We start from the raw sequence: 22,156 nt of genomic DNA on the forward strand, positions 1-22,156 counted from the left end.
ACATTAGTTACTGTAATATTGGTGGAGTATATTTTGTTATTTTTGAGAGGTTACTGTACTACAGTGGTCTCAAACTCACGGCCTGGGGGCCATATGCGGCCCGCCAGGTACAATTTTGAGGCCCTCTGTATATTTATCATAATCACAAAACAGTTTTTTGATCATATGTCTCTTTAGCTATAAATTGCAATATTATTATTAAGACTTAGCCAAAAGGAAAGATTTATAAACTATAACGAGTTTTACCTCATACAAAATTGTCATTTCTTTAATAAGACATTAACTATTTTTTTTGAGGCCCTCCAAGTACCTACAAATCCAAAATGTGGCCCTGCAAAGGGTTTGAGTTGGAGTCCACTGATCTAGATATACATGTTTGGCTGAAAAGTAGGGAGAAGAGCCACTTATCTCTAATTCCATTAATGTGGTGAGCCCATTCATTAAAGGTTGTTAGCAGCAACAGAAGTGCCATCAGTACAGCAGCCAAATGCAGCTAAATGTTCCCTTTTTCCATTCTGTTCAGTGTCTAGATAGCAACTTTCTTGAACCTACTGATTCAGAAAAACCAGATGGTGAAATCTTGTAAACAGCTACAGGCAAGCAATGTGGCCAAAAAGATAATGACAGATGCTTCAGGAGTAGGAGTAACTGAGACTTCCAGAGCTGAAAGTTGAGCACATGAGAGATACTCTGAGCCTTTTAGATTCTCCTCTGTCTTTATGTCCAGCCTGAGAAGCAACTGCTGCAGTAGCCAATATCCAGAGAAAGGATTTCATGAAAAACAAACCACAAAAGAACAAAAATGAGACACAAAGATGTTCTAGTGCTACGAAGGATCAGAATTTTGTAGAACGTCTTTACGTTCAGGCTATTAGTAGAGGTCTTTCAATAGTGCCATGCAATATCATGCAGAAATTAACTTATATCAGGTTTTATTTTGTGGGGGGGAAGGGTGGGTGTGGGGGAGACTGATTCTAATATTGAGGCCCCATTCTTTTCTTTAAACAGCAAAACCAGCAGTCAAGCTTTAGGAAATAGAAATTCCTATCACTTAATCTGACCTTCTCAGCCCCCAACCTCATATTATATTCAGCAAAGCATCACTGAGCTGATAGGGTGAGGGTTCCACATCACTTTTCAGGGACAAGAGACAGTTAGCATCAGAAGCATGATCACTCTGGAAGACCAACTTCTGCTAGTAGTAGAAAGTATGAAATTTGATGTCTTTCAAACAACTTGGTGTAGATGGCAAAAGCAGTGAGAAGCAGAACCCATTTTTAGTACCAAGGCATACGATTGGCTCTGACAAGCTTCTCAAATATGCACAAGAACTTCTGCTATTTCCATCATGGAAGTAACACTGTGGATCAAATTAACTGGACTGTTAAGGGCGCTATCTGATATTCAGAAGTTTAAAAATATACTTAAAACTACACTATTTTTAGAAGCCTTTCAATGAAAGATGGGTTGTTTAATGCTAGTTTTAGGATGATTTGTACTGTGAGGATTTATTAAATTATGGCTCCCTAAGCTGTAACTATTCATTTGTACCTTATTTTCACGTAGATAACGCGCACCCATGTAAAACGCGCACACGGGTATAGCTCGCGGAAAACACAAATTTATGTACAGAAATTTTTATATACCGCGCACACCCGTATACCGCGCATGCTGCCCCGACTCTCCCGTCGCCACCCGACTCTCCTTTCGCCCGCCCCGACTCTCCTCTCCCCCTTGAAGTCCTGTCCCCACCCTGAAAGCCTGATGTCCACCCCGACGGCCGATTCACCCCCCCCTGCAGGACCGCTCGCACTCCCACCCCGAAGGACTGCTCGCACACACTCCCACCCGCACCCGCACCCCCACCCTGAAGGACCACTCGCACCCCCACAGCCTCCCGACCCCCCCCCCCCATCATGTAGAAGCTCCTACCGGTGTCCTGCTGCTTTCTCTTGGCGGTCCCGGCCCTTCTGTGAGCCCTGCGCCTGCGCTGCTTCCTCTTCCAGTGGTTCTCCCTTTCTCTAACGTCAAGCCCTCTTGCCCCACCGACTCCCCGACACGATCGGGGCAAGAGGGAGCTCAAGCCCTCTTGCCCCCCCCCCGACATGATCGGGGCAAAAGGGAGCCCAAGCCCTCTTGCCCCGCCAACTCCCCAACTCCTCGACAATATCGGGCTAGGAGGGAGCCCAAACCCTCCTGGCCACGGCGACCCCCTACCCCCACCCCGCACTACATTATGGGCAGGAGGGATCCCAGGCCCTCCTGCCCTTGACACAAACCCCCCTCCTCCCAACGACCGCCCCCCAGCCGACCCGTGACCCCCCTGGCCAACCCCCAAAACACCCCCACCCCCCTTCCCCGTACCTTTGTGTAGTTGGCCGGACAGACGGGAGCCAAACCCGCCTGTTCGGCAGGCAGTCAACGACGGAATGAGGCTGGATTGGCCCATCCGTCCCAAAGCTCCGCCTACTGGTGGGACCTAAGGCACCTGGGCCAATCAGAATAGGCCCAGGAGCCTTAGGTCCCTCCTGGGGGCGGGGCCTGAGGCACATGGGCCCAACCCGACCATGTGCCCAAGGCCCCGCACCCAGGAGGGACCTAAGGCTCCCAGGCCTATTCTGATTGGCCCAGGCGCCTTAAGTCCCACCAGTAGGCGGAGCTTTGGGACGGATGGGCCAATCCGGCCTCATTCCATCATTGGCTGCCTGCCGGACAGGCGGGTTTGGCTCCCGTCTGTCCGGCCAACTACACAAAGGTGCGGGGAAGGGGGGTGGGGGTGTCATGGGGCTCGGCCAGGGGGGTCGCGAGTTGGCTGGGGGGCGGTCGGAGGTTTTTGGGGGGGCGGTCGTTGGGGGGAGGGGGTTTGCATCGAGGACAGGAGGGCCTGGGATTCCTCCTGCCCATAATGTATTCCGGGGTAGGGATAGGGGGTCGCCGTGGCCAGGAGGGTTTGGGCTCCCTCCTGGCCCGATATTGTCGGGGAGTTGGGGAGTCGGCGGGGCAAGAGGGCTTGGGCTCCCTTTTGCCCCGATCGTGTCGGGGGGCAAGAGGGCTTGAGCTCCCTCTTGCCCCGATCGTGTCGGGGGTGCCGCGGTTGGCTGGGGCAAGAGGGCTTGAGCTCCCTCTTGACCCGATCATGTCGGGGGAGTCGGCGGGGCAGCACAGGCGTAGGGCTCACAGAAGGGCCGGGACCACCAAGAGGAAGCAGCAGGACACCGGTAGGAGCTTCTACATGATGGGGGGGGTCAGGAGGCTGTGGGGGTGCGAGCGGTCCTTCAGGGTGGGGGTGCGGGTGCGGGTGGGAGTGCGTGCGAGCGGTCCTTCGGGGTGGGGGTGCGAGAGGTCCTGCGGGGGGGGGGGGTGAATCTGACGTCGGGGGGGAACTATGTAAAAAAAATTTTGTACAACGCGCTCACGCGTATAACGCGCAAAGTTATGTGCGGTTTGTAAAAACACGTATAACGCGCGCGTTATATGCAAGAAAATACGGTAATTTAAGATGTCTGTATAAGCTTGGGGGCTCATAATCGAAACAGAAATACATCTAAAAACCTGCCTAAATCGGCACTTGGACGATCAGTAAAACAAGTTGTCCAAGTGCCGATATTCAAACTGGGTTTTGGACATATCTAAAAATGACTTAGGCCTTTTCAGTGCCATTGTATGTCCAGAGCTAAAAAGGTCGTTTTAGGAGGAGTGGTTAGGACGGGATTTGGGCGGGACTTGGGCTGACCTAGATTTAGTCGTACTGCAACTATAACCAAAAGTTTAACGAGGCTGCCTAGACAAAACTTATATGTAGTAACTTAGGCGATTGAAAACCAGGTCTAATTAATTTTTCAATACAACTCTCTGATTTTTGGCAAAAGAGCATTATAATGCAAAAAAAATAACATTTTCACTATATTTTCTAATGGCGCAAATGTTGTAACAATCTCTGAAATATTAAAACAGTTTGCCTCAAATTAGATTTTTAAGCTAAAATATTAATTTTAATGATGATGTAATAATATGCTATATAATTAGATTATTATGGGTAAAGAGATGGAACTGGAATATGCAGTTCTCTGTAGGCCTATTGCATCATCAGCAATTTTTAAGCTTCATCAGCACAGTTGAGATTAAATAATCGATTTTGTATCAGGGTTTTGCTTCTTAGTTGTCGGCACAATGCGCTCATGCTATAAATATTTACAATTTGCTCAAAAACTATACGTGATAGGAGAAAACTGAGGTATTTTCATACACAGGAGATCAAATTCTATAAAGTAAACCTCATTTTCTTCTTTCCCCCAGAAAAAAAATAAGTTAAAATTTGTTGCACAGTGTAATCACAGGACAAGTATAGGTATATAACCAGTCTATCCAAATTAGATTGTAAGCTCTTTTGAGCAGGGACCGTCTATTGCATGTTAAATGTACAGTGCTACATACGCCTTTCAGCACTATAGGAATGATAAACAGAAGTGGTAGTAGTAGTAGAGGCAGAAAGTTGTCTAAGAAGAAGAGAGGACTGGGTCATAATGGATACAGAGCTAAGCAGGTAAGCAGAAAGGAGACTTTGAAGTCAGGGAAAAGAAAAAGAGAAAGGTATACGGAGGGAGAGAGAGGGCTAAGTGATTGTAGACTTGTTAATAATTATCCTTCATTTCAGCAGTTTTCCTGTGTCCCTTCCCTACCGTCACATCACAGACTGTCTAGTTACCAGCTCTTCTAGTCATCACAACTTAATATTGATCTTTTCTTCCTTTTCTGGAGAGTAGTAGAAAGTCTGGTGCTTACCTTTATTATAAATATTGCACTGCTGCATATGGATTATAAGTACAGTGTACGGCATTGTATCTATTCTTTCAATGGACTATTTTACTAGTCATATCAAGGCTGAACAGCAATTTTTGTTGCATTTGTCAACAAATATGAACCTAATTCATATGACATGGCTTTTCTACAGTATCCTAATACAGTATATCAGGCTCATAATTAAAAAAAACATAGACATCCAAGCATCCTAAATCAGCCCTTGGACGCCCCAATCACCAGGTCGTCCAAGTGCCGATAATCAAAAACGTCTTTCGGTATGTCTAGTGATGTGTTCCAGCCTCTGTATGTGCAGAGCATGAGATGGGTTTGATAGAGGCATATTATGGGTGGGCTTTGGGTGGTCTCAAGGGCAGGTTAGACATGGACGTCTTGCAGCTATAATAAAACATTTTGTAATGCATCCTGAATGGAACTTACACGTTTGAAACTAGACTTGTTTTAGAAGGGTCTAAGTGCCACAAAGGTGCCCAAACTGACCAGATGACAGCTGCATGCATCAAGGCAAAACACCCCCACACTCCCCCCAGTGCTAACTGACCTCCTTCCACCACCCAAAAATTAGAACATAAAGGCACATACCTTTCTCTAAAACAGCAGCATCTGGTATGGGGAAGCCTAGTAGAGCTGCAAACAGGTATCTTAACTAGCCTGATAGCTGGGCTAGTGAACCATAGAGAGGAGGACCTAGGCCCATAAGCCACTCAAACCACTATATTTATGGTAGAACATGTGAGCCCACCTAAAACCTACTATACTGTCATATAGGTGCCACCTGTAGCCATAAGTGCTATTGGAGTGGTACACAGGTGAGTATAATAGGTTTGGGGGGAGGGGGTTGAGGGGCTCATCATAAATTATAAGGGGGGTTATGTTTAGATATACAGCAATGCCCTTTAAGGTGGCCCATTGCTCTGTTGGGATGTCTATATGGTCAGTCCATTATTATGCTGGCCCCACCTATATCTAAATGGTCAGGATTAGGATGTTCTCAACATGGATGTTTTTCTGATAAAAAATGAAGTATAAAGCTAGATGTCCCAGTGGTCAAGACATCAAAGTAGACGGCGACCAAGTAGGACTTAGACATTTTTTTTTAAATGTTCCTCCACATGTATATATTAGAGTGGGCAAAAAAATTATTACATTCATTTGTCCACTAGGCTAATTTTATTCCTTTATACAAAAATGAAAAACACACAAATTTGACTTAGAACAAACAAAGTTTAGGGTTTGCCCCACCTCGCTGTTTTTGTTTTTTAAACTACTGCTAAGCTTAATAGTATATTGTAATTCTTGTGCACTCAACAAATGATCTATGAGATAAGAGCCGCCTTTGATACAGAAGGAACTTCTTTCGGTGTTGGCCACTAGCTGAAGAACAATTGCTTCTGGTTTTCATCTTCTGTCAAAGTATCATTGTATTTTTCATTGAGACTTATCCCATGTTCTGCTGCATTATTAACAAGTCAGTTTGGATGTCCAATTCTAAAGTTCCTTGAAAATTGGATTGTCAGTCCACTCTGTGGGATGTTACTTCAAGAATATTTTCACTTTTGTTGATCCTCCTTCAATCAAGAAATCAAAAAAATGTCTATATTCTCTGTGTTAGAAGACTCTCATAGGTCACAGGTTCCGTTTCATCTCTTTCATCGGGGAATGACTGGCAATGGCAGTCGCTGTAAGTTTTGCACCATTCGTAGCTTTGTTTTTGATGCAAGTGCTGCTCAGTGCTCAGATAGAAACCACAGATGTCTGGAAATGGCTGCGAGTGTCTTGTTTGTAACAGTTTTATTTGGATATGAGTTGAGAGTAGGCAGCGGTTCAATGTCATTGTATGGAGCCCTAATTTCAATTGGCTTGATCCCATACCACCATCGCTGACTCACACGCTAACTTAGAGCTTTCCGTTTAAGATTTTTCTTCGTCATAGTGATGAAAATTGACCAGTCGAAGAACATCCAGTCCACATGGCTGTCTAGCAGTTGACAGCTGACAGATTGACTTCCCAAGAAGCCAGTTATCGGGTGCAGATCGAAAATTAGACAACGCCATACAAACTAATTATGTGCAACTTATGTGCGATCACCTACATACAAAACATATAAGTGAACAATGCATGCTGGGGTGACCTCTAAATATTGTCTAATGAAGCAGAAATTTGACACATGAGTAAGACATACCAAGTGGACAAAAACAAGCCTTGCAAAGACAAGATTTGACAAGGTTGAGTTTTGTTTGCACACTACTGTGCACCACCTTATATATATATATATATAGAGAGAGAGAGAGAGAGAGATCCATTTATAAACAATCAAAGAATATTAGAAATATCATACATTGCTCTAGTTATTTAAATCTGCAACAGTTGAATAAAGTATTGTGATCTTGAAGAACTTGGTGTTTCCACAATTTTGGCCACTATGTCTATATAGATAGATATAGATGTGCTTGCATTTGTTCTTTCTTCCTGAGCTCTGTTTGCATTGTAAAAAGAATCCTTGCAGTTTTTTTATACATTTTTTCTGCATGGATTTTTTGCTTGTTCCTTTTTAGTACCACAAAACATTGTAACAGATTTTTACATTTAGTTTTCAAAAAAGCTGATTAAGCATGCTTCTAGTATGGGAAGTTAAATGAATGTTTATGAGCACGTATTGCTTTCATTTGTACACTGGATTCCTAGAGAAAATAAATCGATAAGAACAGTATCCATTTCTAAGAGTTTATGCACTGATCTGAATGAGACATCTTTATTTGATCTTTTCAAGAATTTACATTATTGCAAAGAAATAGATTAGGAAAAAGACTCTTAAAACACATTTTTAAATCAAATTCTTAATAAATACTTAAGTTGAATAGTAAAAGAGAAATTTAGATGAATAAAGTTAAAATGCAAGTTTAATATACATGTTATTTAAGAGGCAGAAATTATGCACAACTCAGGTTTGCAGTAATTGGTGGCATATTCCCTTAAGTACTGTGTCTGTGATTTTTCATGGTATCAATCATTTTAAGCAATTTAGGTAATAACATTCTGGCATGCATTTCTTACTGTTTTATTTATGCCATTTGCCGAGCTCATTGGAATGCAGCGCCTTTCCCATTTGGTAAATGCACTCTGTAATATCTATTATGGCATGGTCAAAGAATAATTTATTGTCAAATAGAAAAATAGGTCAACACTAATGTCACTTGATGATCAACCCCCCAAGTTTAATAAAACATCTCACCAGTATGCATTCCTGCTCAATGGTTGATATTTTATTAGGACTACCTGGGATAGTGGTAGTGTAATTACTGAGCTGTCAGAGTGATAAGTGGGATTAATGGCAGTCTGATGCACTTTTGTCTGCAGTGCGCGTAGAGAATTGCAAGATGGTATTATTATAAGAACCTGTCTGTAGTGGCATATTCATGGCAGGAAAAAATAAGGAAAAGGTATGATTTTGGTTCGCCATGCCCTGACTCATTAACATTTGACATTTCTAGCAGCTGTTTATTTGTGAACTGTTATTGCTCAGTAAGACGGAAAAATTATTTCATAAAGATGCTCATAGATATAACTAGTAATCTTTACAGTTTCTCTTCTGCTAAGAGTATATTTCCACTCTGTTTTACTTTGTCACCAGATAAAGCCCAGGAAAAAAAAAGATTACATTAATTATAGCTTATCCAAACCTGACTACAATAGTGTTCCCACATTTTAAGCTCTCTTAGTTTCCAGCACATTTGCGAACAAAAGAAAAGCAATGCTGACAGGCAAAGTTATAATTGTTGCAAAGAAAAAAAAAAAACCCAGACCAAATAGCGATTGCATTTTTTTTTTCAAATGTGCCATTTTTCTGCATTCTAATTGTTGACTGAGCAATTTGTATATTCTAAAGTATGTTCTCATGTACAGTCCAATTCATACCCAGACGTTTTGTCTTGCAGATTAGCAGCTAAATGTTAGGTTTTTCTGAATAGCTGCTACGATAAAAAGAACATGCATGGTAGTGTGTTTTATAATTATAAATAATAATAGTAATAATATATGGAAGGATCAGATGAAAGATGTTCTATTTGAAGGATGCAGAATTCACTTATGCACTTTCTCTGATCAGGTTCTGCACTGCCTTTCTTTCCATCCAGAAATATAAAGTTGCCAATAAGCTGAAGATTTTCAGGATGAAGTGAAAAAGTCCTTCCTTTATTCCAATACCTGAACTGATATGTAGTCTTGCGTCTCTTAATAAAATCAGTAGAGAAGCCAGAACTACAATCTGATGTCCTCGTGGGCAGTACATTAAAATCTTCTGCTCAGTGCGTGGCGATGATCAAAAGGGCAAACGGAATGTTAGAAACGGTTAAAAAAACAGAGACTATATTAAAGAATATTGTAATGCCTCTGTATTAGAGTTGTGCACTGGAATGTGAACAACAGGAAACCCCTAAAAATCCACAGAAATCCAGAGGGATAAAAATGTCATTATTACCAAGGGAGGGGAGGAGACTGATAAAAAGTGAACAGGGATGGATTGGGGATCGGAATCAGATTATGTCCACATGCATACTTTGACTTAGAAACTTGACACCAATACCTCAGCTTTAAAAAAAAATGACAGAAGAGCTCACCTTTATGAAAACTGATGTATATGTTCAATAATTTTGGCAATGAGGGAGGCCACTGATAAGTGGTGAGGATATTTGTCAATTTGTTTCAAATATTTTGGCAGTGTATAATCTCTACCAAACTAGTCTCATCGATGTGACTGATAATGCAGCTAATATGAAAACCACAATTGTATCCACCCAGTGTATCCTAAAATAATAAATATATCTTTTTAATGTTATAGATCCTCAGTAGGCTTTTATTCCATATTTATGGCTGTCAGGTCTTAATGAACCTAGTTGGAGCGCGGTACTTGATAAATCATACGTTGGGAGCCTCGACCCTGATGAAATAGAAATGAAACATGGGGGTCCTTTTATCAAGCTACGGTAGGGGTTTAACACACATAATACCGTGCATTAAACCGCCTGCCGCGCTAACTGCTAATGCCTGCATTGAACAGGCGTTAGTTTTTTAGCCGGCCGCAGGGGTTAGCGCATGATGAAATGTCCGACGCGCTAACCCCGCTAGTGCGGCTTGATAAAAGGACCCCATGGTCATGTCGGTGGAGGCGCTTCCTGATTAAGAAAATGCACAAGATAAGTTTACAATTTTAAGAGTTTATTACACTGGTTATGTAGAATGAAGAAATTTTTGCATGTATAAAATGAAAAAGCAAACAAAAATAAACATTTTGTATATAAGGATCCGGTGAAGACAACGGCTCATGCTATGTTAGCATGAAAACCATAAATATGGAACAAGAGCCTACTGAGGATCTATAACGTTAAAAAAATATAGGTAATATGAAAACAGTATTTTGAGGTGAGCTCTAGATGGGTCGCTCAGGCCATAATCTTAATCTCATAGACTCCAGCTATCAAAAAATTGTTAAAAGAAGGGTGGAACAGTGCCTTAAACAGACTGCGAACGCTGATAGCAGATCATGGTGGAGTTGAGGTGCAGCCAATTGTTGAACCACCATTAAAGCATCCAAAATAAGAAAACTTGGAGGCAGATTTTTTTGTTGTTAGACTTGCTCAAGATCCAGGAAACGTATTCTGTGATGAAAGTGGATGCATACATATTGAGCTTGAACAAGGAATTCTGTTCATTTCTTATTACCTACTGGCAACAGAGGTTCTGTGTGTGACCGAAACGGACACATGTTGTCTGCTCCTTGTATGGAACTCCTGTCACCAGCACATCGTCAGAATGTTCTTATCAGTTTCAAGATAAACAATTGAGGAATTGTAACTTTAGCTCTGTAAATCATTTATAAATATGTTAAACAGCATCTGTCCCAGTTCAGATCCTTGTGGCACTACCACTATTTACCCTCTCCATTGAGAAAAATAACTATTTAATTCTACCCTCTGTTTTCTCTCCAATCACCAATACAACATTGCCTCCTATCAGGAATCTCTCATGAGGAAGTTTGTTAAAAGCTTTCTGAAAATAATCAAGATACACTGTATCAACTGGTTCACCTTTATCCACATGTTTATTCACACCTTCAAAAAAAAAAAAAATGAAGCAAAATGGAGAGGCTGAGTAGTCCACTGTTCCCTCTAAGCTGAGCAGGAGTCCTCCACCCACAGTCTCACCAATAGAGGGTGCTGTTTTACTGTCACATTTTTCAATTGTGAGGGACAGGCAAGTTCTGCAGGACTCCAGGGAACATACCTGTCCTTAGCGACTGAAAATATTCCACCCCCTAGTGGTAGCAATGCAGCTGGAGGACACCTGCTCAGCTGGGCCGGCGGCGGCGCTGACTCTGTCCCATTAAGCTATGTTTGTTTATGTGTTCCATAATTTTTTTCTTTATAATCATTTCTATTATCTTGCCTGGGACTGAAGTCATGCTTACTGGTCTGTAATTTCCCAGATCATCCCTGGAACCCATTTTAAAAATAGCCAATTACATTGGCCACCCTCCAATCTTCAGGTACTATGGATAATTTTAACAACAGGTTACAGATCACTAACAGCAGATCAGCAATTTCATGTTTGAATTCTTTTAATACCCTGGAGTGGTTAGGGTAGTTGCCTCAGTACCCTGAGGTTGTGAGTTCAATTCCCACTGCAGCTCCTTGTGACCCTTGACAAGGCAATTAACACTTCATTGCCCCAGGTCCATAATAAGTACCTGTCTAAAATATGTAAACTGGTTTGATTGCAACCACACACAGAAAATGCAGTATACAAATCCCATCCCCTTTACCCTTACCATCCGGTCCAGGTGATTTTTCACTCTAACTTCTTGATTTGGTTCATTATGTCTTCCAGGTTCACAGAGATTTCTTTCAGTTCCTCCCTGTCATCATCCTTGAAAACCATTTCTGGAACCTCATTGCTCTACAATCAATCCACTTTACTTTTAGTAAAACTAAATTTTTGAAAATGACTGTCAAGCATGTGAATGTGCCTGATAGTCATTAATCCAGCACAGTTAAAAAGGTGTTCAACAACTGCACTGTCAGGAAGTTGATCGTTCAGTCTGACAAGGAATGTTCCTTCAAATTAAGCCAGGCTGTAATATTACTGATGTCTTCTGACTGAGTCTGCAAGTTTTGCTCAAGGGAATCTCTGAAGCACTTGACTTACATATCATTATTGTCATTATATGCTTTAGAAGTAATGCTGTCTAATTCATTAGTTGCATAAGAACATAAGAAGTGCCTCTGCTGGGTCAGACCAGAGGTCCATCATGCCCAGCAGTCCACTCACGCGGTGGCCCATCAGATCCAGGATCTGTATGGTAATCCTCTATCTATACCCTTCTATCCCCTTTTCCTTCAGGAAATCAACCAATCCCTTCTTGAACCTCAATACCGTTCTCTGTCCTATCACACCCTCTGGAAGCGCATTCCAGGTGTCCACCACCCTCTGGGTGAAGAAGAACTTCCTAGCATTGGTTCTGAATCTGTCCCCCTTTTACTTTTTCCGAATGCCCTCTCATTCTTGTAGTTTTCAAAAGTTTGAAGAATCTATCCCTCTCCACTTTCTCTATGCCCTTCATGATCTTGTAAGTCTCTATCATGGCCCCTCTAAGCCTCCGCTTTTCCAGGGAAAATAATCCCAGTTTCTCCAATCTTTCAGCATATGAAAGGTTTTCCATACCTTTTATCAATTGCGTCGCTCTTTTCTGAACCCTCTCGAGTAACGTCATATCCTTCTTAAGGTACGGCAACCAATATTGGACGCAGTACTCCAGATGCGTGCGCACCATCGCCCGATACAACGGCAGGATAGCTTCTTTCATTCTGGCTGTAGTACCTTTCTTGATAATACCTAGCATTCTATTCACCTTCTATGATGCCAATGCGCACTGTACCGATGGCTTCATTGTCGTCCACTATTACCCCCAAGTCCTTTTCTAGTGTACTTTCACCCATTACCAGCCCTCCCATTGTATAGCTGTACTTCGGGTTTCTGTTTCCCACATGCAAGACTTTACATTTCTCTACATTAAACTTCATCTGCCATCTCATTGCCCACTCTTCTAGTTCATTCAGGTCCCTTTGTAAGTCTTCACAGTCTTCTTTTGTCCCAACTCCACAAAATAGTTTGGTGTCGTCTGCGAATTTTATTACATTGCACTTCGTCCTTGTTTCAAGATCGTTTATAAATACATTGAACAACAGCGGTCCGAGTACAGACCCCTGTGGAACACCACTCGTGACCCTTCTCCAGTCAGAGTAGTGGCCCTTCACTCCTACCCTTTGCTTCCTACCTGCCAACCAATTTTTGATCCATCTATGTACATCTCCTTCCACCACATGGTTCTTCAGTTTCCGTAGTAGGCATTCATGGGGTACCTTGTCAAAGGCTTTTTGGAAATCCAAGTAAACGATGTCTATGGGGTCCCCTTTGTCCATTTGTTTGTTAATTCCTTTGAAGAAGTGCAATAAGTTCATTAGGCACGATCTTCCCTTGCAGAAGCCATGCTGGCTTGTTTTCATCATTATCATTGCCATGCTGTCCAATTACAAAGAAGACTTCACAAAGTTGTAATCAATGTTTGGTGATGTTCTAACAATTTTTTGTCTGAATTTTTTGTTTGAATATCTTTGAGAACTAATGCAAAAGCATCAAAAATATGGAAACCCTTCAGTCTTAAGGCCAATCAAGCAGACTTTTTGTCTAAAGACGCTACCAATTTGGTGGACAGTCATCCCAATGTAAAATTTTCCATTGGATGACTAGCAGTCTGTTGTGATACTATCAGCTTCAGCTTTATCTTCACTTCAAAGTGACCCAAATCATCACTTCTTTTTGGCTGGAGACCAGTAACCAGTTTAACAACCACAGGCAACTCCACTGTTTTTATAGATTATATTCAATCAACAGCAAAATTTAAGATGAGATGATTCACTGTTTATGTTCCTGGTTTTGCTGTTTCATTTGATTTACTGAGTAATCATCACTCATATGTCTCACTTTTGTTTTCACTCTTTACTTTTAACTGCAAGCATCAGAAGTAACTAGGTAAAAGTAGTAAAAATTGGCAAAATTATTACTTCAGTAAACAAAAAAGTAACAAATGTTATCCTTTACTTTTTAACAAGTAAAAGTAACAGAACTTTTACTTAGTTACTACACAACACTGCTGGCTGGCCATTTTTTAAGTAGTCCGGAGAATTGTGTTTCATAGGTGGAGTCAGGGAGGAGCTGACGGCTTTGGTCATTTAACTAGGAACTGGCATTCAATATCAGCAGGTACCTGCATAATTTCTAGGACATAGCCTGAGTGTGCTGATCCATCTCCCATCCCCCAAATCATCCTGAACCCCCTCTTTCCAATCTGTCTCCCTCCCGCCCAACTGTCTCCCAAAAGATCATTGATGCCCTAAGGATCCTCTTCCATCCCTCCTACCCTACAGAACATCACACCTTTCCCATAGTACCACAAAGCTACTGCTAGAGGCTTTGGCAGCCATTTTGAAGAAGCAGTCACACTGCTCAGGGACCAGTAGCCATTGTTCCTGTCCATTTCCCATTAGACCACCTGGGATTGGGCAGGTAGGCTCATTGTGGTTTACAGGTGTGTACTGATGGTCTGGATGGGTGGGATGGAGTTTATTAATGGGATCTTTGGGAAGGGTTGATGTTCTTCTAAGAGGGTGAGAAGGAGGTAGGAAAATCAGAAAGGATGTTTGAGATATTCTATGGGTGTAAGGGGATCAGAATTGTGAATGGTATGGCTAAATACCTTAATGCAGGTGCTAGCTGAATATCAGCTGGGACCCACATAAGTTCTGTTGGCTACCTTATCATGAATTAGCCCCAGGTATTAAATACCAGACATGGTCCAGCATTGAATGTCTGTGGCTAAGTCTGCCCACAGTGGTCAGTGTTTAAAAACCCAACACATGCAAGTCTTATAGAAAAGTAAACAGTTCTAAAATCTGCTCTGGCCCCCAGCTTAATTTGAAATAGAGAATGACATGGGGACATGTTTTTCCCCATTCCCGCAGGAACTCAATTTCCTCAAACTGTCCACGCAAGTTTTTTTCGCTGTCCCTGCCCCATTCCTTAAAGCTCTGTCCTCATCTGCACAAGCCTCAAACACTTTAATATCATAAGTGTCTGAGGCTTGTGCAGGTTAAGACAGAGCTTTCAGGAATGGGGCAGGGACAGCAATAAAAACTCACATTGACGGGATGGAGAAATTGAGTTCCTGCAGGTACGGGGGAAAATTTGTCCCCATGTCATTCTCTAATATGAAACTTGTCTTGCAAGTGAAGAGTACCGTATTTTCGCGGATATAACGCGCACCATTGTAAAACGCGCACAGGGGTATAGCGCGCAGAAATCACGATGATATGTACAAAAACTTTTCTATACCGCGCTCAGGCATATAACGCGCATGCTGCCCGACTCTCCTCTGGCCACCCCGACTCTCCTTTCGCTCTCCCCGACTCTCCTCTGGCCACCCCGACTCTCCTTTCGCCCTCCCCGACTCTCATCTGGTTGCCCCGACTCACCCTGACTTTCGGTGCACTGCCCCGACTCTCCTCTGGTTGCCCCGACTCACCGTTCACCCGCCCTGACTTTTGGTGCACTGCCCCGCCTCTCCGTGCCTGTCCCCCTTGAAGTCCTGTCCCCCCTTGAAGGTCTGCCTGTCCCCCCTTGAAGGTCTGCCTGTCCCCCCTTGAAGTCCTGTCCCCCTTGAAGGTCTGCCTGTCCCCCTTGAAGATCTGCCTGTCCCCCCTTGAAGTCCTGTCCCCATCCTGAAAGCCTGATGCCCCCCCTCGACATCCGATTCTTCTCCCCCCTCGGCAGGACCACTCGCACCCCCACCCCGAAGGACCGCCGACTCCCCGACAATATTGGGCCAGGAGGGAGCCCAAATCCTCCTGGCCACGGCGACCCCCTAACCCCACCCCGCACTACATTACGGGCAGGAGGGATCCCAGGCCCTCCTGCCCTCGACGCAAACCCCCTCCCCCCAACGACCGCCCCCCCCCAAGAACCTCCGCCCGTCCCCCAGCCGACCCGCGACCCCCCTGGCCGACCCCCACGACACCCCCACCCGCCTTCCCCGTACTTTGTGTAGTTGGGCCAGAAGGGAGCCCAAACCCTCCTGGCCACGGCGACCCCCTAACCCCACCCCGCCCTACATTACGGGCAGGAGGGATCCCCGGCCCTCCTGCCCTCGACGCAAACCCCCCTCCCTCCAACGACCGCCCCCCCCCCAGAACCTCCGACCGACCCGCGACCCCCCTGGCCGACCCCCCCACCCCCCTTCCCCGTACCTTTGGAAGTTGGCCGGACAGACGGGAGCCAAACCCGCCTGTCCGGCAGGCAGCCAACGAAGGAATGAGGCCGGATTGGCCCATCCGTCCTAAAGCTCCGCCTACTGGTGGGGCCTAAGGCGCGTGGGCCAATCAGAATAGGCCCTGGAGCCTTAGGTCCCACCTGGGGGCGCGGCCTGAGACACATGGTCGGGTTTGGGGTGGGGGTGCGAGCGGTCCTGCTGGGGGGGTGAATCGGGCGTCGGGCGGGGTGGGAACTATGTTTAAAAACTTTTGTATACCGCGCTCAGGCATATAGCGCGCGAGGGGTATGCGCGGTACGTAAAATCACGTATAACGCGCGCGTTATATCCGCGAAAATACGGTAGTAGTAAAATTGCCCCTAAGCAAATAGCCCCTTTCCCTGAAGACCCCAGAAGAGGAAAGAAAGGGGGAAAAGAACTATGAGACTCCAGCATTTGAAGCATGTATTATATTACATTACATTAGTGATTTCTATTTCACTTGTACCTTGCGGTTCAAAGCAGATTACATTAGAAGAGAGCTGGACATTTCCAGGAGGATGTATTACATTGGAAAATTTCTGGTACAGGTTACAAATTGAGGATTCAGATTACATTACATTGGAAATTATTTCAGGTTACGTTACATAGAAAAATATCCGTCTTCCTTACATTGGTAGATAGCTGGTTTCGATAGGAGATATTAGGTTTCAGGTTGATTACTTGGGTTTCCGGTTACTTTTTTGGGACGATTGAAGATATGGTACCAGGGAGAGGGCTGTACTTGGGAAAGTTATAGAAGGGATAAGAGGAGGGGGAGATTAAGTAGATTGAATATACTTTTTGAATAGAAGTGTTTTGATTTCTTTACGGAATGCTTTGAGGTCAGATGTTGTGGTTAACAATTTGGAGATGGGGGTTCAAGTTTTGCTGATTGCGTTGCTAGGAGGTTATCATATAGCTTTTTGCGATGATTGCCTTTGAGTGGTGGGTAGAAGAATGAGGTCTGTATTCTCCTTGTTCTGGGTGGAAGGTTACGATTTAGGCGATTGTTTAGATAGGCAGGTGCAGTACCGTAAATTACTTTGAAGAGTAGACTGTATAGTTTGAATTAAATTCTAGCTCGAATCAGTAGCCAATGTGAGTCTAGGTAGGCATTGGTGATGTGGTCAAATTTTCCGAGAGAATAGATTAGTCTGAGAGCTGTTCTGAACGATCTGTAGTTGTTTGATCATGTTTGTGGGGCATGGTAGTTAGAGGATATTGCAGTAGTCTACAAGGCCTAGTACAAGGTATTGAACTATGATCCTATATTGTTCTTTGTCAAAGAATTTTCTTATTTTTCTTAGGTTGCGCATTGTGAAAAATGCTTTTTGGGTAGTTTTGTTGATTTGAGTCTGCATTGTGCAGCATCTGTCTATTAGCACTTCCAGAATTTTGAGTGAGGTCTGTATTGGGTATTTGGTTGCTTTAATTTCCAGGTCTGTTATGGATGGATTTTTGTCCGTTTCTAGCATTAGGAATTTGGTTTTGTCCGAATTCAGCTTTAGTTTGTGGTTTGTCATCCATTTTTCTACTTCCTCCAATATTATTTCCAGGTGTCCTGATGAGGTGAGGTCTTGGGTATCGTAGGGGAGGAGAATGGTTATGTCGTCTGTGTAGCCAAAGTCAGTGGCATACCTAGCATATGTGACATCCAGGGCCCATCATTTTTTGGCACCCTCCCCCCCCATCAGTACAAAAAACATGATTTTTAGTAACAAGCCACACGTCACACATGAGTACCTAGGAAAAGGCAGCATCTTACATATTGCAGTGAGCAGTACATCAATACCCATTGTAAAACAAGCAAGACCAGTACAGATCAATCCTACACCGTCAATCCTAACAGAAAACCTTGTCTTTCGAACACACAGAACACAGAAAATACCTTTACCTAGTATGGAATATGTCATCACAAACTAACCCCTCCCCTTTTACAGAACTGTAGTGTGGATTTTAGCCACGTGGTAACAGCTCTGACGCTCATACAATTCTGGGCATCAGAGCTGCTATCACCACGGCTGGCGCTAAAAAACGCTCCACAGTTTTGTAAAAGGGGGGATAAAATAGAAATACATAGGCAAAGGTTAAATTGAACCAGCAAGAAGCTGGACTCTGCATAAAATGCAACACCACAGAAACAGTGACATATGTCTCCTAAAGCAATAAATAAATAGAAAATTTTTGTTCTACCTTTGTCTTCTCTGGTTTCTGCTTTCCTCATCTTCTTGTTACTGTCTTCCTTCCATCCACTGTCTGCCATCTCTCTGCCCCTCCCTATATGGCATCTTCTCTCCTTCTATGCCCCTTCCAGAAACTGTATGCTCTCCCTTCCATCTCTCCTCTAGACCCCACCCCCCCCTCCCCTTTGGTCTGGTATCCATCATCTTCCCTCTGTTCCCTCATGGTCTGGCATCTTTCTCCTTTCATCTCACTTTCCCTCCCTCCTGTGGTTTTTAACATCTCTCTCATCTCATTTCCTCCGCTCAGATCTGATATCTCTGTCTCCTTCCCCGTTCTCTGGGATCTCTCTCTCCTCTCTCTCTTCCCTTTCCTTCTCTGGTCTTCCTTCTTTATTTTCTGCCTCCGTTTCACCTTTCTTACTATACAGTCCTCAGTTTCCCTCTTTTCACTATGTCTACCCGCAGTATGCCACCCCTTTCCTTCATCCCTCCACTATCTCACTAACTCTATCTTCTTCCCCCATCCAGCATATGTCCTTTTTCTTTATCCCTCCTTCCATCCAGTATGTGTTCTCTTTCTCCACTTCCATTCAGCATTTGCACCCGGGGCGGACCACCTCCCCCTCCCTTGGTACGCCACTGGCCAAAGTAATAACAGAACAAAACAAACTGCAACATCTTACAGCTCTATGTGGTTTACAAAGCTGAGGCTAAACAATCTCATGGATTCTTTTACTAAGCCACACAGCTGAGTGTCGCGTGGCAAATGCCCCAATGCCCAATCAATTCCTATGAGCTTTGGAGTAGAGAATGACACGGTGACGGTTTACCCGCGGCCACCGCATTTAAGCCGCGGGTCACCGCCGAAAACGGGGAAGAAAACTAGCAGTCGCTGCGGTGACGGGGACAAGGCCATTCACCGACCGCGGAAACGGTGAACAGGTTTGTCCCCGCGGGCCAATGTACCCCCTTCTAGGAACCGCTATTTACCTGTGTTTCACCGTGCTCCTCATTTCACCCAACCCCTCCTGTAGACCCCCCCAACGGCCCTCCCGACAATCGCAGCAGAAGGGTACCCAACCCCTCCTGCCGGTCCTCCCAATGGCCTCCCCTAAGATCGCCGGCAGGAGGGTACCCAACCCCTCCTGATGGACCCCCCCCCCCAACGAACCCTCCCACCCCGGAACCCCCTTAGTCTTACTTTCCAAGTTGGACCGGACAGCTCCTCGCTCGTCTGGCCAGCAGGCCTGCCTCCGTCCAAATGAGGCGGGCCCGCCCCTCCCCTCCCCTGCCTAACCCACAGGATCCTAGGGCCTGATTGGCCCAAGCACCTAAGGCCCCTCCTATAGCGGGAGTGGCTTTAGGTGCCTAGACCAATCAGGCCTTAGGATCCTGTGGGTTGGGCAGGGTAGGGGCGGGCCCGCCTCATTTGGACGGAGGCAAGCCTGCTGGCCATACGTGTGAGGAGCCGTCCGGTCCAACTTGGAAAGTAAGACTAAGGGGGTTCCGGGGTGGGAGGGTTCGTTGGGGGGGGTGTCCAGCAGGAGGGGTTGGGTACCCTCCTGCCGGCGATCTTAGGGGAGGCCATTGGGAGGACCGGCAGGAGGGGTTGGGTACCCTTCTGCTGCGATTGTCGGGAGGGCCGTTGGGGGGGTCTACAGGAGGGGTTGGGTGCCCTCCTGCCGTGATCGCTGGGGGGAGGGGAGACTTGCAGCCGTAGCCGCGGTCACTATGCTAATCACGGCAGGGAGATCTTTGCCGCGATTAGGTACAGCGGCCGCGTCTAATTACCATATAGGCTAACATTGTAAGCATTTAAAGTACATGTCTGTTTGTTTTTGCATTGCTAGCCCCAGGGGTGGTGGAAGATTAGTGATTGAAAAACTGTATGAAAAATAACTATTTTAAATTTAGTGATCAAAATGTGTCAGTTTTGAGAATTTATATTAATTAATTTTTTCTCTGCGTGTTTTGTTTTTGTATAGTTATTAACTAATATTTAACTAAGTTTTAAAGTTTTAAAGTTTTAAAGAATGTTTCCTTTATACGTAAATAAAGAAAAGTGAATGGGATTGCAGTGGCGGTGACGGGGCGGTGAATGGGGTGGCAGTGGCGGTGACGGGGCGGTGAAGAGGATGGTGAGACGGGGACGGGGCGGTGACGGGGATGGTGAGACGGGGACGGGGCGGTGACGGGGACCAATTTTTTCACCGTGTCATTCTCTACTTTGGAGCCAGCCTGTGTTGTTGGGCTTAGTAAAAAGGGGATTCAGTGAGTTATAAAACAAATACAATATCTGTCCTCCTTATCTATAATTTTTTGTGACTATTAGCAGCATTTTTTTTTTGCAATAAATATAGTAGCTTACCTCTTATTGAATATAAAGGCAACATAAAATACTTGTTCTATCCAACCCTATAATAGATACGATGATACCTATCTTATTAATTCTTTACCAGTATTTCTACAGGAGAATGTGATTGTTTTCTTTCTTTATTTTTCTGTATAAAAATTTAAAAATGTGCTAAATAATAATAAATGATGCATTTACCCCGCCCCTTTTACAAAACCGCACAAGAAGGGTTTTTTTTTTTAGCACCGGCTGGCATCCTGAATGCTCTACGCTGCTCTGACGTTCATAGAGTTCCTATGAACGTTGGAGCAGCACAGAGCATTCAGCACATCGATTGGTGCTATAAACCTCTTGCACGGTTTTGTAAAAGGCGGAAAGGGGGTAATTAGATTGATCACAGAATGTCAAGCAATAACAGACTAATAGAGACATTTAAATACTTAAGTGACGTAAATACATTTAAATAACTACGTGGCGTAAATGTGCATGAGTCTAGTCCAGGGTGGGCAACTCCAGTCCTCGAGGGCCGGAATCCAATTGGGTTTTCGGGATTTCCCCAATGACTATGCATCGAAAGCAGTGTATGCAAATAGATCTCATGCATAGTCATTGGGGCAATCCTGAAAACCCGATTGGATTCCAGCCCTCAAGGACCGGAGTTGCCCATGTTTGGTCTAGTCTCTTTCATTTGAAAGGAAGCTCTGGAATGAGAAGTTAAGAGGTGATAGGCTCAGGAATAACTCTAAGGAAATACTTTTTTACGGAAAGGTTGGTAGATGCGTGGAAGAGGTGGTGGAGACAGAAACTGTGTCTGAATTCAAGAACGTGTGGGATAGTCACGTGGGATCTCTTAGAGAAAGGAAGAGATAATGGTTACTGCAGATGGGCAGACTAGACGGGACATTTGGCCTTTATCTGCCACCATGTTTCTATGTAATAGTCAAGACCTTTTCTCCCTGTATTGTCACTACCAGTACCTTCTAATTCCATTTTTATTCCGCACAGGTGCTTAAAGTGTGCAGATGCTCCTTGTCAGAAAAGTTGTCCGACTGATTTGGACATCAGTTCTTTTATCACAAGTATTGCAAACAAGGTAAATGCTAACTTTCAAATATATATTTGAGATGAACGGCATGAAATTATGTTTTTTTTTTAAGTACACTTCATACCTTGCAACAGGCCTTTGAAATATTGTTTGTTAGGTTTACTCTCCATTTTATACACTGGAAATGTAAAGCATACGCCTAGTAATCAATTCACTCCCAGGCTTATTTCTCTAACTGCTGTTCTCTTTGGATGTGTTCCAGCAAAGTTTAACACCAACATCTTAATTCAGTGGGTACAATATGCAATGGCTAATGGCTTAGTTTATTTAAAGTTATAGTGGGAATGTATTGTATATT

The 22,156-nt window shown here is 44.1% G+C and overlaps 1 protein-coding gene across 3 annotated transcripts in view; it reads left to right on the top strand.

Moving 5' to 3' along the window:
* Positions 1 to 22,156, top strand: part of DPYD (dihydropyrimidine dehydrogenase) — a 1,270,977-nt gene that overhangs the window by 421,858 nt on the left and 826,963 nt on the right. For all 3 annotated transcript variants that reach the window (XM_033915764.1, XM_033915766.1, XM_033915765.1), the window contains one exon: positions 21,759 to 21,846. In XM_033915764.1, the coding sequence (XP_033771655.1) occupies positions 21,759 to 21,846 (88 nt within the window). The remainder of the gene's footprint in view (positions 1 to 21,758; positions 21,847 to 22,156) is intronic.

Source organism: Geotrypetes seraphini, chromosome 12 (assembly GCF_902459505.1).
Source record: "Geotrypetes seraphini chromosome 12, aGeoSer1.1, whole genome shotgun sequence".
NCBI lineage: Eukaryota > Metazoa > Chordata > Amphibia > Gymnophiona > Dermophiidae > Geotrypetes > Geotrypetes seraphini.